We start from the raw sequence: 17,407 nt of genomic DNA on the forward strand, positions 1-17,407 counted from the left end.
TATGTGCGGTGTATTGGGAATCTTGTTCAGGCGAGGTCTGCTCTTGAGTAGCCAATTCTTGTTAATGAAGTTCAAGCAGGAATCAGGATCATCCTCATAGATAGACCTAGCTCCTTCTAGACTTTTGTAGATCATGTCTCTATGTTCTGGGAGATGAAAGGCTTCACTTATAGCTTCCTCCGAAAGATAGGCTAAGATAGTTCCATCCTCGGCTACAATAGTCCTTGAGTGTGAATCATAGTGTCGGGCACACTCGATCATCAACTCATGACACTTGACTGCGGGAGGGAAACCTGCAGCCTTGATGATGCCACTCTCAATTATCTTCTTTGCAACAAGTGACGGCTTGCCAATGTAGGGCGCTTCCCGAAACTTCTTCACATTGAAGTTTCCTAGATTGGTGTCTCCGATATTGCTCCACTTGGACACGATCCTAGTCTCCAATTCGTCATTCCTCTGATCCTCCTTGATGAGAGCCTGTCGAGTAGTGGATACTCCGGCCTTGGGGGTCGTCATTTGATACCTACACAAAAAGATTAAAGTTAGGGTTTGAGCATAATATCTTAAGGTATAGGATTTAAGACCTTTCAAGGAAATAACTAAATATTAATTTGAAAATGATATGATAAATCCTAGAATTATGAATTTTCAAATTAATATTAATTATGAATGGAAATCAGATTGCACAAGACTTAGATTTTCAAAGAATTGCTATGGAAATCAAACTAAAATCTTGAACAAACTTTCAAAAATCTGATTATTCATACCTCTCCCTTGATTTTTAGCTATCAACCTTTGAAAAATGAATGAAGGAAGATGAGAATTTGCTAGACAAGGATGTTTAATTTGAATTTCTGGTCCTTTCTTTGATGAATTCAATCCTCAATCGGCCTTCAAGAAGAAATTCGCCTTCAACTAGCCTTCAAATACCTTCCAAATTCTGGAAATTTGCCTTCAACTAGCTCAATTTCGCACCTCCAAATCTGCTCTTCAAGTTCGCATGAGAGACAATGAATGAATGATTTGAATTTGTCAAAACACACCTCTCTTTATATAGAGCGCTCACCTTGATTTCCCTTAAGGCCGACTTGGTAAAGGTTAAAATAAAATAATATAAAACACCTCCACAAGCATGGCCGACTTGTTTTGCAAAGGCAAAATAATGAATATTGAGCGCTCAAGCATAATTTTTAATTTTTTTAAATTAATTTCCAAGCTAAGGGTGGATTTTTCATTTATTTTAAGGCTTAAAAATTAATTAATCAAATTATAAGTGCCTTAATTTATGCGAATTTGCCTTAATCTCCCAAATGTACCTTAATTGGCAAATTTAGTGAAAGGCTATAGGCCAGCTTAAGGAATGTTAAAGCTTGATCAAGGCTTGAGGTATTTTAGGCATTAAAATGTTCAAAGTTTAGGTCTCTCCAAGGAGGCTTGCTTGAATTTTTATCTAGGTTTGTTTGCTTCATTATTCAACATCCTTACAACCTGGATTTGCCATCTCCCATGTTCTTGCCATCATAATTTTGCAACTTGCCTTCAACTTAGCCTAAACAAGGTGAATAATAGGTGTTTTCAAGAATTTCGCCTTGGACCCTTTGGAAGGGTCAGGAGCGATTTTCTTGATTAGGCCTTGAATACCTCCTTTTCTTCACTCCAAAATCCTCCGGAAGGCGAGCTTATGCTTGTTTTGGTCTAACAAAGCCTAGGATTTCAAATTTTAGCCTTTCACATGGGTAAATTAGGTGCAAATGGGAATTTCGCTCTGGACACTTTGGAAGGGTCAGGAGCGAAATTCACTTTTTAGCTCAAAATTCACCTTTGCTTGATCATCGACCTTCTCCAAGGCAATCTCCAAGGTCCATTCTCCTTGACCACTGACTTGTCTTAACAATATTTTGAAGGAAACACTGCATTTAGGAATTTCGCTCTGGACCCTTTGGAAGGGTCAGGAGCGAAATTCACCCTTCAGGCCAAATTTCCAATCTCCTTCACTTCAATTCATCTAAACTCCTTCAGTTTGAATCCACTTCTTAACTTGCCAGTATTGGTTTGATCCTTACAAGGCGAAAAAGGTCAATTTTGCTCGACAACCTAGCCAGGGACAGGACCTATCCAAAATTTCGCTCTGGACCCTTTGGAAGGGTCAGGAGCGAATTTCTCATTTGAGCTCAAAATTCACACTTTGAAAGTCAAACATCTTTCCAAGGCACTCTAAATAGCTTCTTTCACTGTAGTCCAGGCCTGGTTTCACTCAAGTCTTGAAGGAAAAAGTGTTTTTAGGGTTTTTCGCTCTAGACCCTTTGGAAGGGTCAGGAGCGAATTTCTTTGCTTGTAGGTCATTTTTCATCATTTCAACTTCCATTCACCTCACAAGGCTAGGAAATAGTTCTCTTCTTTCATCCAATCCAAGTTTGATTTGATTCTGCAAGGCAAAATAGGTGATTTAAGGATTTTCGCTCTGGACCCTTTGGAAGGGTCAGGAGCGAATTTCTTATTTTAGGGCTATTCGCCATCCTTTCAACTTCAAATCACCCTTCAAAATTTGCATTCTTGGCGACCAAAATCCACTCTAAGGCAATCCAAATGACTTCTCGCACCCTTGTCCAAGCTTGGCTTTGCTCAAATTTTGGAAGAAAAGATGGTTTTTAGGATTTTCGCTCTGGACCCTTTGGAAGGGTCAGGAGCGAAAATCACTTTTAGGCTCAATTCCTTCATCTTTCATGGTTTCTAGCAACTTAAAGTCACTCTTAGGGGCAACTTCTCCTTGATTTTACCTTATCCCACACTTGATCTTAGCAAAAAATTGATAGCAAAGAGAAGTTTTGAGAGAATTCGCTCTGGACCCTTCGGAAGGGTCAGGAGCGAAAATCTCATTCTTGACCAAAAATCATCATTTTTTCAACTTGAAACTTCTTTGCAAGGTAGAATTTCATCTTTCATTGCCCTAGGAACAAGGTTTCATGTCCAAGAAAGGTCAAAAAGTAGGCTTATAAGGAATTTCGCTCTGGACCCTTTGGAAGGGTCAGGAGCGAAATTTCCTTTCCTAGCTAAAATCCTTCATTTTCATAACTTCCAAACATCCCCAAGGATTCCAACATGTCAATTCTCTCTTTCAACATGCCTTGGTCATCAAGATTTGGCCAAACGAGGAAAGAAATGCCTCTTAGAGAGATTTTCGCTTTGGACCCTTTGGAATGGTCAGGAGCAAAAATCTTGACTTGGGCTAGATTCTTCATTTTTTTAATTCAAAACATCTTCAAGAGGCAAAGACAAGCTATCTCCCTTCCATTCAATTCATAAAAGACCAAGAACTTGACCTTCTTCAATGCAAAAATAAGAGTTTTTAGGAATTTCGCTCTGGACCCTTTGGAAGGGTCAGGAGTGAAATTTCCTTTTTTGGTCCAAAATCCTTCATTTTCATAACTTCCAAACATTTCAAAGGCAACAAGAATGTCCAACCTTCCTTCCAAGATACCCTGCAAATCAAAATTTAGTCAAACTTAGGAGGAAATGAGCTTCAAAAAGATTTTCGCTCTGAACCCTTTGGAAGGGTCAGGAGCAAAAAACTCATTCCAGGCTAGATTGCTCACTTTTCAAACTTCAAACCACCTTATAAGGCAAAATTAGATCATTTTCCACATTAGGAACAAGGTTTCTAGTCCATTCAAGGCAACAAATAAGGTTTATGATGAATTTCGCTCTGGACCCTTTGGAATGGTCAGGAGCGATATTCTCCTTTAGGCCAAAATCTTGTTCTTCAAAATCAATCAACTCCATCTCCAAGGAAAAACATATCAATTCATCCTCAAACATGCCTTAGAAACCAACACTTAGCCAAAATTGGGAAGGAAATGTGGGCTACAAAGATTTTCGCTCTAGACCCTTTGGAAGGGTCAGGAGCGAAAATCAAGATTTGAGCTTGATTCTTGACCTTTTGAACTCCAATTTTCTTTGAGAGGCAAACAAAGACCCTTCTTCACGCATCCCCATCAAGATCCTGCCTTTAGCCAAGTAAAAATGAGAGCTTTCAAGAATTTCGCTCTGGACCCTTTGGAAGGGTCGGGCGCGAAATTCATCCTCTTGACTAAAATCTTTCATCTCACCCATCATCAATCACTTCCTAGGGCTAGAACATATCAATTTGTCTTTACTATGCCTAAGGAAGCTATAATCCTGGCCTTGACAAGTGAAAATTTGATGCTAAAGGGGATTTTCGCTCTGGACCCTTTGGAAGGATTAGGAGCGAAAATCATATTCTTGGCTAGTTCCTCACCTTGGTTCATTTCATTTTCCATCAAACTTGATCAAATCAACTTCCTTCTTTCACTATCAAGACAATTCTCCATCCAATTTGGTCTAGGCAAGGTCCAACTGGGTTTTCAGGGCCAAAGGGAGGCAAGAAAGGGAGATTTCGCTCTAGACCCTTTGGAAGGGTCAGGAGCGAAAATCTCATCCTAGACTGGCTTTCATCATTTCAAAGCCTAAAAACTCTTCTTCAAGGCGAAAAATGTATCAACTTTCTCAATTACACCTCAAAAGTCAACAATCTTGAGCATTTCCTTCCAAAACTCCTTAAACCATCATCCAGTGCATTCATTCATCAATTTCTGAAATCACCACTTTCATCCCTCTCTGACCACTGACTCTGCTCAATCGACTCAGACCTAGAAGAAAACAGGACTCTAACAACAAAACCATCAAACTAGACCTATCCTGACCTGAGACCTATTCACCCTCTTCTTCAATCTCACCATCCTAATTCTCCTGAAAGGAAATACTTCATTAAGGCAAACTTAAGGTTCCAGGCAGACAACTAACGACCTCCCAAAACTAGGCTAGACTCAGCTTGAAAGAAACCCTAAAACGAGCTTTCATAGATTAGCCCTAATCTAGCCAGCCTAGGCAACCACTCACTCACTCAAAACCTACCAAGCAGAGAGAAAAACTAACTAAGGGAAAGCAAAACCCTAAAAAAAGGGGGGGGGGTCCCCATTCTGATGGGGCGATGTGTGAAATGGTCACAACAGCATCCCATGATTCAGCTCAGCATCAGCATAAGGTCAACATACTCCTACTTGAAATCCATGCTGGTGATCTGCTTGGGCATCTTAGAAATGTGTGGCTTTGCTTTCTACATCCAAACTTTGTTAATTATTCTGGCACATCTCTCAATGCCAGCATCACATATCATCGTTGCTCTCTCTTTGGTTTTGTAGGTCATGGATTGGTATGCTGGCCTTCCGAATGTCTCTCCAATTGCCTCAATTGTCAGGTTGGCCATGAGCTTGCCATCCGGTGCCAAAATTACTCTTCTCTCAACATTATAATGTTTTGCGCACTCCATAATCAGCTTCGAGCATTGGATGCTTGGAGGGAAGCCAACAGTTGCAACAATACCGCTTTTGACAATCTTGGTGGCAATGGTTGATGGAGCACGTCCAACCGTTCCAAAAAATCTCTTCCGGAATTCTCCTAGCTGGAATGTTCCTAAGTTAGTGTCGCTGACTTCCTTCCACTTTGAAATAATCTTTGATTTTGGAAGGAATCCCTTTTTCTCATTTTTGATCTATGCCTACTGGGAAATGCTCGCACCCTTGTTGGATTCTGCCATTCCTACATACTAAAACAAATAACATTAAAAATCATCATAAAGGAAATTAATAAATCCATGAGGAAGGAATTCCAACTTGGAATATAATAAAACCTCCAAGAACAAGAACTTCTGGAAAATAATTAAACTTCACTCCTGACTTTTCTCCACCGATCTAGCTTCGAATTTTTCCAATAACCATTGTGAGAAATGAATTCCAATTCACCATTTTAACAGAAATCTCCCACCAAGCTGCTAAGTTGGCGAAAGGTTAAAATGGACAGTTGCATTTAAAATGCGTCATGTTTCCTTTGACAACTTGCCATGCAAACGGGCCCTGCCATCAATGTTGAGTTCAAAAAATGAAAATTTCTAAAAAATTCTTGAGTTGTGTCATAAATGCGGAATATTACTTTTGCATGCTGCCAACTCGTTAATTACAAAAAATCTTTGCATTTTGGTCATGCAAAAGATATTTTGAACGATTTTCTTTCCTTAGGAGAAATTCATCAATTTTGTCCACTTGTACAGGAATCCTGTTCGTCTGGAATTTTAGGAGAGAAAATTCTTGTAGAGATATTTTTTTACCCTGAAGGTGTTTTCTTGTGCAAATCTTGTTCTGAAGGAAATTTTTCGATCACTCGGTCACTTTTCCAATTCTGGAGTTCTGGAATTTAGGAGAGAAAAAATTCTAACCTAGTAATTTTTTTCGTCTTGGAATTTCTTCTTCTTGGGCAAATTTTTTCCTTGAGAAAGGAATTTCCTTGAGTTTTGAATTTCTTCCTTGGCCATGAATTCCTTTCTCATTTTTGTCCTTCGGCACGAATTACACATGGAGGAGGATTATTGGAAAATTTTGGAATTCCCTCCTTCACCACCAACTTATAGTGCCCATTCTTCTCCTTGAGCACCATTTCTTCATGATGGAGGAAATTTTGGCATGAAGGAAAAATCCTCCATAACCCCTTTCTAGCGCTCTAGCTCAACCTTGGGCACAAATCCTAGCTGGAGGAGGAATTCTAAAAGTTTGGACTTTTTCCTTCTTGACCTCATTTTGGCACCCATCCCCTATTTTGGGCAGATTTTTACCTTGATGTAGGAGTTTGTGCTTTGGAGAAAAAATTCCTCCTCTACCCCTATTTGGCGCCTTCCTTCAGTCTTGGGCGGAAATTTCACTTGGTGAAGGAATTTGTGCTTTGGAGGAAAATTCCTTCCCTACCCCTGTTTGGCGCTTTCCTTCTAGGTTGGGCGCCATTTTGCCTTGGTGTAGGAATTTTCACTTGGGAGGAAAATTCCTCCTTGACCCCACTTTAGCACCCAACATCATGCCTTGGGCGAGATTTTGTTTTGCAAGAGGAATTCTTGAAGAATTGGAAATTCCTCCATGACCTCTTTTTGGCGCCCTATTCCAGAATTGGGCGGATTTTTGTCATGGTAAAGGAATTTTGATGAAGTTTGGATTTTCTTCCTTGACTTGACCATGTCTGCTCATCATTTGGATTTGGATGCCATTCTTGGAATGAATTGGATTTCTCTTGCCTTAGAAGGATTTTCATGCATTTTCCACTTCAAGAAAGAATTCCAAACTTAAGCCACTTTTTTTATCAACTGCCTGCTTTTTCAACTTTCCAAATTTAGACTTGGATTTTCAGGAATGCTCTACCATCAGTGTCTTGACCACTACTTGAGATGGACCTGCCAAAAATAGACTTACTAAAATTAGTAAGTACCTCCAAACATCAAACTAGGGCAAACTAGGACAAGGTGACACTTACTAAAAATAGAAACTACTAAAAATAGAAAGTTTGTTTAAATGCAAAATTAAGCCAATCCAGGACGCAATGAAACTTACTAAAAAAGAAATTGCTAAAAATAAAAAGTGCTCAGAATTCATTCAAATTTCATTGGTAGCTTCCTTGAAGGGTTGTGACTTCATTGCAACATTCAAATTTTCCAAAACCATAAGGAAATTACCTCAAATCTAAGTCTGAAGGGCAAAACCCTAAAATAAACAAAACAGGTTCTAGACTTGGTCAAATTTGCTCCAAACACTTGCAGACTTGATCAGAATTCATCAAAACACTTGCAAACCTGGGGAGACCAAAGGGATTGCTACGAAAAGACCTAAAGAACCACAACCAAAAGATCTCGAGGACCTAAAAAGTAGGGGGTCCCCATTTGGAATGGGGTGATGTGTGGTTAGGTCACAACAAAGCCCAACTACTATCTAGAGCACATTTTGACTACGATGAAGGAATTTTTTATGAAGGAGAATTTTCCTCCTTGTAGTGGTTTTGGTGCCCAATCATGACCTTGGGAGCATTTGAAGTAGGGAGGAGGAATTTAGAGGATTTGAGGAATTCCTTCTTGACACCATTCTAGCGCCCACACCTAACTTGGAGCACATTTCACCCATGATGGAGAATTTTTGTTAAGTCATGAACTTTCCTCCTTGCCTTGCATTTTGAGCTCGTCATCTGGACTTGAATGCCATTTTTCGATTGAGGATTTCTCATTGAAGAAACACTTTCCTACCTTAGAATAAATTTCCATGCCTTTCTCCACTTTAGGAAAGGATTCCAGACAGCCATTTTTCTAATGAACTGCTTGCTTTTTCAGATTTTTGGATTTGGAACTTGGATTTCCAAGAATGTTGTGCCATTAGTGTCCTGCCAAAAATAGACTTACTAGAAATAGTAAGTTCTTCCAAACATCAAATTAGGGCAAATCGGGATAGCGTAACACTTACTAAAGATAGTAAGTTTGTTTAAACGCAAAATTAGGCCAATCCCAGACGCAATGAAACTTACTAAAAATAGTAAGTGCTCAGAATTTGCTCAAATTTTACTGGTAGCTTCCTTGAAGGGTTCTAACTACATTGCCTCGTTCAGATTTTTCAAAACACTAAGAAACTGACCTCAAATCTAGGTTTGAAGGGCAAAAACCCTAAAATAGACAATACGAGCTCTAGACTTGGCCATATTTTCTAAAAACACTTGTAGACTTAGCCAAAATTTGGTTGTTTCTCTTTCATTTCTTTATATTAATTCTCACAGTTATCCTGACACTTAGCCAAATATCCATCATTCCATTCCTCTGCATGTGCATTCTTTGTTCTATCATTGCAATCTCTTCCTTGGATGATGAAATCATCCACTCAATGATGTCCTCTCAGCATCCAAAGTCTTGCTCCCTACAATGTACCTGAAAAAGACAAGGAAACGTTGTAAAGTACAGGTATCAATCAAGTTCATAGTTAGCAAAATGCAAAGTTCGAAGAATAAAGCAATAAGCTCAATGCATTTCTCAATACATCAAAATCCTAATTCTCAACTTGATGACAATATTAAGACTATATCCTGTCTAGGTTGTATATTCCTTAAGAATCCATTCCCTGCATAGTCATTTCATCACCTCCAAAGGCCAGAATCTAGACCAACAAAACCTTATAACTCATTCCTTAGGGTCAATAGATGACACAGACTGCAAAAGACTTGGTTTATTCAGCAAGAAGATGGGATCCCCATTTGCAATGGGGCAATGTGTGAAAACCTCACAACAGTACCTAGTGTGGAATCTATAGCTGTTCCCCCTCCTTGTATTCCCCTATTAACCCCTCCCACATGATTGATTGTAGCTATTTAAGAATTAAGTAACATTATTGTTCATATCTAACGTAGGGAAGGTTGTGTATAATATTACATATTATTGTTTATCACTATATGAGAACCATTATTCCTAAGAATACTGCTATGCTGCATACCACAAAGGGAGTAAGATTAATATTATCTGCAGTAAATGATATTTTCTGCCCTGACCGATTTAATGGATCTGATTGCTGATGATTATGGTGATTGATGTTGATTACTTGAGTGTAAGAGTGGAGTTATTTTCCTTCCTTTGATGCAGATATAATTCTCCTTGTGCTGATTGGTTCCTGCCATGTTAAATGGAATTCTTCTTTTATAACTCCCTTTGTAGGGAATCACACCCCTTCACCCCAATACCCCTTTGAAAGGGTTACACCCCTTCTCTTGATTGCTGCTTTGATTAATAAATAATTTATTCTTTGTTTAGTCAGCCCTAGTTACCATCGCTGTCCTTTGTTCATAAATAAATCGGCCAGAATTAATATATATTATCGCTGCCCTCATAATTTCTCTGCTCTTCTAATGTTCTTCCTTATTTTCTCCATGCCTCTCGTCAATAAGAATTCCTCCCTTACATATATCCTCTATGGTGGATAAGTCATGTCCATTAGTTAGGTCGTCCCTCCCTATTTTGCCTTGGTCGGCCCTTAAATAAGCAGTTCACTTTGTTATATTTTATTTTTTTTAGCAATTCACTGTTATTAATATAGGTCAGCCTCTGCTATTTTATCCTTGGTCAAATAATTGTATCTTCTTGAGATGATCAGCCCTCTTCCTTGAGTCTAGTCAGCCTCCCATGTGTTATCATCCAAGTTTAATATAAATAAAGGCTTGTGTTAGATGTACTTCAGGCTGTGGATTGCCTTGTAAGGGCAGAGTTCTGGCAGGACATGACAAAGGGAGGACTGTAATGTCCCCTTCTTGCACCTAGTTAGTTTGACTTGCCATTAGCCTATCCCCAAGTTCCCAAAGGCTAAGCGGAGTTGGATAGGGGACTCAACATTTGGTGGAGAGCTCAAGCTTGCGTCTTCAGTGTGTTCCAGCAGAGTTTCTATTTTTAGTATATGCTATTTTTGGTAAATGCTATTTTGGGCACTTGATCTCAACCTTTGTTTCCTCTCAGGTGAAGCATCTCAAATTTCAATGCCTTGGTGAGCTCTAAGGTTGCATGAAAAATATTTAATTGATTTCACTAGTGTGCTTTTTATAAAGTGATTTTAATTTTTATCTTTATAACTTAAGTGAAATAAAGTGTTCATGTTGTGACGTCTAAGGCTACGCCTAGGGAAGAGGGCCAACTTAAGTTGTTTTAAAAAGCATATTATATAGCCCCATAAGTGGATGCCAAGATGAAGGGAAAAAATAGAAGATTTAATTTATTAAAGTTGCCACCAAAATGGGACGTCAAACTTGTTGGAGGAAATAATGAAATATTAAAAGGGCTAAAGTTTATTATTTTTATTATTGGAGTTGCCCTAATTGGTGTTGCCCTAACCCTTTCTTCTAACTCCATAAAATAGAGTTTTCGCTCTCATTTTGAACATACTGATTTGACAACTTAAAGAGATGCTATTGGAATGAACACTAAGAGTTCTCTTGTTGCTGGTTAAGGACAAAAACCCTATATAGTGTTGCTGGTTTCGGTGGTGAAAACATCCACCCTAGCTGGTTGGTGTGTTTAGATTCAATTTTCAGTTATAATGGCTTGCAAGTGAAGATATTGGTTTGGAAATAATGAAGGTCTTTGAGGTTTTCTGATGTGGGTATTCAGTTTTTGGTGTAGTGTGTCCATTTTGAGAGTGCTGTTCAAGTTTGGTTGTGTTTGGATGCTTTTTCAATGTGCAAGTCATCATTCTCAGAAATGCAAGAATCTATATTTATATTCATAGCTCATTAAGTCAAAAAGATATCATTCTAGTGTTTTCTTATTTGGTTTTCTTATAGCTGGGTGCCCCATTTCTATTTATCACATGCATATTTTGGTGCAGGATTGATTTTTCAGCAAGGAATTGCCTTACTTAGGGAGGAGAGCCATATTCACCTTGGAACATGGGAGTTTGAGGAGGTGTTTCTGCTCATTTAGAATTTCTGAATCTTCATTATTTGTGGCATCTAGGCTTTTTGAGCATGCCTATGAGATCTTAATACACTGGGAGGTTGTGTGAGGTGTCTATCTTCATTCTGGTGAATCGCCCTTGTGGTTTTCTTACTTCCAGATTGCTGTAGCAGACTTCTGAGATGTGTTTTCTGAGTACTTGAGGCTAGGTTTTGTGGATTATGAATTTATGATGTCTGAAACTTCATGGCAGACCTGTAGCCTCTTTGTTAGACCATTTGATGGTTTTTTGAAGGCATATAAGACCTAAGACATCAAGTAGACTTACTTTCCTGAAGGTATTTCAAGCTTAGACTTTCTTGTCATGTGACTTCTTGTTGTAATGCAAAGTTGAATGCCTAATAAATGCAGATTTTATAAACAGCAGAACATAAAGTTCATGTTTCAGTTTGGATGATGTTTAAGTTGCTTTCCATAGAAGTATATTTGTTTTGAATGATTGGAGAAAAAACAATCAGATCAGATTATTGCTTGCTTTCCTTGGTATTGGTAAACCATAAAACATTGCATGTTAAAACTCTACATCAACAAAGACACACACAAAAAAAATCAGGGCTGCACATTACATAGACAGAGTGACAGCTATGAAGCAGTTTGCAAGGAGTATTGTAGGTAGATCTCCAACCTAAATTAGATTTCAATGAGTCAAGACATTGCCAAAGAGAGGGCAAGGTATTATTAATGTTGTTGTAAGTATGGAGGAGATATATGAGATGATGAAAGCTACCAGATGCATACATTTGAGCAAGACAACCAAAGAAACCCTAAGTCTAACCCTAGGGCAAAGGAAAGTGATGAAAGGCAGGAAATTGATCTTGTTGAAAAAGTGAAAGTGAAGAGGACAAGGAAGAAAGAATGGTGAAAGTCAATAATTTGTATTGGCAAGAGAACTAGGAGTTGATAGATTGGAGGAGCACTTTGAGTATGAGGACATTGTGGATCCAATAGGATCCAATTTGTAAAGACTAAACTAAAGGTTCATTTTGCTATATGGTGGAAGGAAGTCCAACACAAGAGGACTAAGGAAGGCAAACCTAGCACTGAAAAGTGGGACTTGATGGTCGACAAGCTGAACTCCAAGTTCATTCCAGAAAACGCCAATTGAGTTTGTTAAAATAAAACCATGAGGAGTACCACAAGTTGACAATTCAGTCAAGGCATCACAAAGAAGGAGCTTAGAAATTGCCAAAGTAAATAAAATGGTCTGAGGGAATCCATCCAAGAGGAGTTGGGTATGTGGAATATCTAGACAGCAGAAGAGGCTTAATACTTGGCACTCACTACAGAGAAGAAACTAAACTAGAAGCTAGAGTAGAGGCAGAACCACCAAATAGAAAAGAAAGAGAGGAAAATGCAGTGATAGAGAAGAAATCCCAAGAGGTCAAGGGAGAAGTAACCAACACCACAACAAAGGAGGAAGCCACCACAGAGAGAAGGAAGATGATATATGCTACAACAACATTAGGAGTGATGACGGTAGCGCCTACTGCAGACGTAGAGATGATGATGGATGTTATTGCAGAGATAGAAAAGATGATGATACCTGTCATAGAGAGTTTTCACAAAAATGTGGAGGGTATACTCCACAAGGTAGAGGAGGCTATGAGAGGAAAAGGCAGAAATTTTTCAAAGGAACCTATTATATGTGCAGAGAGGAAGAGCATAAGGCATTTGAGTTCCAAGAGAACAGAACAAAGGATATTGCAAGAGCTACATTTGGGAATGAGAAGCCGTCAATCTCAAAGGATGTTGAATATAGAGATACACTTGTTTTGCATAGAGTCTTGAGAAGTGACAAGAAGGATGAGCTGGCACAAAGGAAGAATTTATTCAACACCAGATGTAACACAGGAGGTAAGTGTTGCAATTTTGTGGTGGATAGCGGCAATACAAACAATTTGGTATATAAAGATGAGTTGGGGCTAAGGAGACAATAGTATTCATGCCCATATAGGATCGGTTGATTGCAGCAGGGAGACAAAATTCAGGTAAAAGAACAATGTTTCGTGAGATTCAACATTGGAAAATATTATGATGAGGTGATGTGCAACATCAAGTTGATGGATGTCTGTCATTTGCTATTTGAAGACCTTAGCAATTCAATAGAAGTGTTACACAATATGCAAGGATGGTCAAAAGAAAAATTTAATGTCATCGAATGCAAGTGAGGGACATTTTTACAACATTGGAGTGCGCATTGGGAAAGAAAATGTGTTGATTCCAAGGATGCGAGAAATTGTTGAATGGCCTGATAGCACAAAAAATGCAAATAAAGTACCACAAAGGGGAGAATGTGTGAGCAGAGGTCACCAAAGGTAAGTCGCCTAGAGGTCATGACAAATGAATGAGCGGATAAGGAGCTACACTGAGAGACATGTAACAATGGAGAACATAACAGAAGGGTATATGGTAGACAAGAAGGAGGCTAATAGATGTGAGCAACTGATTGATATAAAGTGCAAGAACTGAAGATTATGATTGAGTATAAGCCAAAAGAAAGTGGCACCAAAGATGACTGGTGGAACATGTTGGATTTTGAGTATTAGACCAGCAATCAGACTTTCAATATGTAATTTCAGATTAGGATTAAGTGAATAAGACTGGTAAATGAAAGACAGAAATGAGTGCACAAGGGACCAACTCAATTACCCTGGGAAAACCTCCAAGGAGGAAAAACCCAGCACTAAAGACCCACAGGTCAGATTATGTATTCAATTCTGAATTGTAATAATACAATACTTAGCTCAAAAGTGAGATCTTCAAACTGCACACTTGCATGAATCAGATCTGCCCTTTTTAGACACCAGGTCTGCACTTTTAACATCAACCAGATCTGCACCTTGACATGCACCAGGTCTGCTCCTTTTAACAGCTGAATCTGGACATTCGCATGCACCAGGTCTGCACTTTCTTGGCAACTGAATCTACACTTTCAGTTTACAATTAGGGCATAGAGGTCTTCACACAGTTGAATCTTGTGTTATCAGCAGAGTCTTCAACCTTGCACAATAATATTCGCACTTCTAGGTATCAAGGTCGCACTTGGATTAGACTGAATTTGCACCTTGACAGAAGTATTTCACATAGACCGAATTCGGACCTTGCTGGAGTTATTTCGCATAAACTGAGAGCATAAGCAAAACTGAATGTATTTCACTTGTGAAATGTCTTTTATTTATATGCACCTTTAACCCTTATTTGTAAGTCGGCCTCCTTTAAGTTTTGGCCCCAATACTATTATGGCGTGTGTATTTAGGATAGCGTGAGGAATAGGGCAGGGCCTAGACTTGGGGCACGTTACCCTTTAGGGCCCAGACCTAAAAGGGTTCGGATGTTGCCTTAAGGCAATCCGAACCCTATATAGCCCTAGTTACATAACAACAGAACAGAGTACAGCAACAGCAGAAGAGAAACCTAAATGAGATAGCAATAGTGCAAGAGAAAGTAATGCACAAGGTGGATCCATGAGGTGTACCTAAGGAGGTGGAAAGAGCAAGTTGAGGAGGCTGCAAGTTGAGATTTTTCAAGCAGGGGCATACTATCCTAGAAAGTCAGGGCCTCATTCTTTTATCAAACCCAGGTGTCTAATGCAAGAGCATCCTTGGGAATTGTAGAAATCTTGTATCATTTTGGAAGGCTCTCGAGATTAATTTCAATAGTTTGTTTTTCTATTGAGTTCATGGTTACCAATCTATGACAAGGAAAGTTACTGCATTTCACCGTAGTTGGGAACTGGCTTAAACGGTTTTGAAAGTAGTTAGCATAATTGTTGATGAATGTCATGTTAATGTTTGAGAAAAATTGGGTGAGTGTAATATTATAACTTGCTTTGTAGGTGTCTTTCGCGTTGACAGGTCTGCACCGTTGTAGTTAACTTGTTTACGATGAGTTATTTATAGCCCCGACTCACAATAGAGGAGTGTTTGAGGAGTTTAATTGGACCATTGAGGGGACATATTGAGCAACGCAAGGAGATTCTCCACCGTCATTAGCATCTGAATTTAGAAGTTCCCACTAGCCAACTACACATTTCATGATGTTTTGGGCTTGGCGCCATCTTGTAGCCAACACAGACCATTTGAGAAGTTAGAAAATGATATTTATATGACCTTTGAGATTGTTTGCAACCGACAAGGAGGAGGAGAGAGGAGGAGAGCAAATTTTGGGAGTTCGAGAATCCAAGCAGAGGATAGTGGATGTCATTGCAGTAGAGTAGTGTTGTAATTCTCAAGTTATATTTTAGTTTGAGCTTTTGCAACAAAGTAATGTAGAGGATTTTGTACTTGAATTGTCATTATGCAACCCTAGCAGCAAGAATAGGAAAGTATAACGCTGTAAATGCATAAGAGTAGTCCAGTGGCTGCAGACTGCAATTTGAGTAGTCCATGTGGCCAGTTTGTAATCACACTCATAATCGTGCAAGTATAAAAATAAATGAGAATACTGTCGTTCTTGTGAATTTTGCTTTCATCTTGATTGTTTTGATGTTTTGGCTGCATGGATGGGTGGTCCTTAATTGGATCCTCCGCCCATGATTGCTTCATGTGGCATATAATACAAAGCAAAGCAAATAAAAAGAAAAGACAAATTCAACGCATCAAAAAAATTGACAATGATGACAAAGAGAATATGAATTTACCAAAAAAAAAAAAAATTAAATGTATCAGAAAATTAGGGGTCTTACCGAGATTAATTTGGCTATCACAGTTTCCACGGCTATATCTCTCCACAAGCTCCCCAATTTCCGCTTCGGTGAGCGGCTCGCCGAGAATTTCTTGTCGACGCTTCTTGTATTCATCTGCATTGTCTTTGAACGGTGCAGGTGCAGGAGCGGACCAGCCTGTCCATGACCTGTCAATTCTACCAGGCCCAAACGGGGAAAATTTCTTCTCACGGAAACCTATTGGAGCAATGTTGGGGTTTGATTCCGAATAACTGTATTGAAAATCGAATGGCAAAGATGATATAATGGGGGCTTTATCTTTTGATTCCAAGGACCATGGGGACTGGCCAGGGGACTCATTGGAGGATTTTTTGTGGTTTTTATTGTTTAAGGTTTTGGGATCACTAAGATTTTGTGAGGGCTTAAGGTCATTGCAGCGTTGAAATCCAGGACCAGAATGAGCATCATTCCAAAACACGATATTGTGTGAAAACGTTCTGAACAAGGATTGCAAAGCATTGTGATGAAAGGTTTGTTGTTGCCGGAGACCCCTGCCAGCGGTAGCCATGTTCAGGCGGACCAATTTCATGTGTCAAGTCATCGAGGGGCCACAGTTTAAAGAAACTCCAAATTTTGTATCTATAAGTGGTGGGAAAGAACACAATGTGAAGTGCTGGCTTTTTAATTTATTTTGGCTTTTTAAAACTATTTGTTCAGCTGATGATCCATGAACATCAAATTATGTTGTTTATTTGTAAACCAACATTTTAAATTGTACTTTTAAATAAAATTAGGAGAAAAAATAAAAAATTGTGGAGTTATGTGTCAGTGTTTCCAACATACAATTGTTGCTTAGTTTCAGTCTAAAAAATTGTATGGGAACATTCTTTTTGTTTAAATTTAAGCAGAAATTATGGAGACATGAGATTAGAACTTTTGTAGGTTTTTGATCTTGTTTATTAGAAGAAATTATCTTAATATAATTTATTTTTTAATTTAAATGTTTGAAATATTTTTTAGAGTAAAATATGGAGGAAAATGTAAAAAGAAAAAGAGAAAAAAGTGTAATCATGTGACTTAATTTTAATTATCACTTACATAATTTCAATCTTTTATTCGACTATAATTAAAAGTTTAATTCTTAAATTGTAGAGGCATCATCATTTAAAGAGGAGATTTCATTTTACACATTATGATTTTTTTAAAACCACAAAATTGTATGTTTCTTTGAAAAAAAAAAAGTAACAAGAAGTTATATGGGACGACAACAATCCCATGCAAGAACTTTATCATCTATTTTTATAAAGTTGGAGGTCCTTTGAGATGAAAAAAAAATTGCTTCATAATAAATTGGAATCCTATCTACGAAAATAGGAGTCCTTGTT

The 17,407-nt window shown here is 38.5% G+C and overlaps 1 protein-coding gene across 5 annotated transcripts in view; it reads right to left on the reverse strand.

Moving 5' to 3' along the window:
* Positions 1-16,692, reverse strand: part of LOC131048660 (CRS2-associated factor 2, mitochondrial) — a 109,140-nt gene extending 92,448 nt beyond the window's left edge. For 2 of the 5 annotated variants that reach the window (XM_057982701.2, XM_057982703.2), the window contains exon 1: positions 16,044-16,689. In XM_057982701.2, the coding sequence (XP_057838684.1) occupies positions 16,044-16,611 (568 nt within the window). In that variant the 5' untranslated portion in view covers positions 16,612-16,689. Of the gene's footprint in view, positions 1-16,043 lie in introns of all 5 variants that reach the window. The other 3 variants (XM_057982705.2, XM_057982700.2, XM_057982704.2) reach the window with 3 other exon arrangements.
* Between the last annotated feature and the right edge of the window lie 715 nt (positions 16,693-17,407).

This window comes from Cryptomeria japonica, chromosome 1 (assembly GCF_030272615.1).
Source record: "Cryptomeria japonica chromosome 1, Sugi_1.0, whole genome shotgun sequence".
Classification (NCBI taxonomy): Eukaryota; Viridiplantae; Streptophyta; class Pinopsida; order Cupressales; family Cupressaceae; genus Cryptomeria; species Cryptomeria japonica.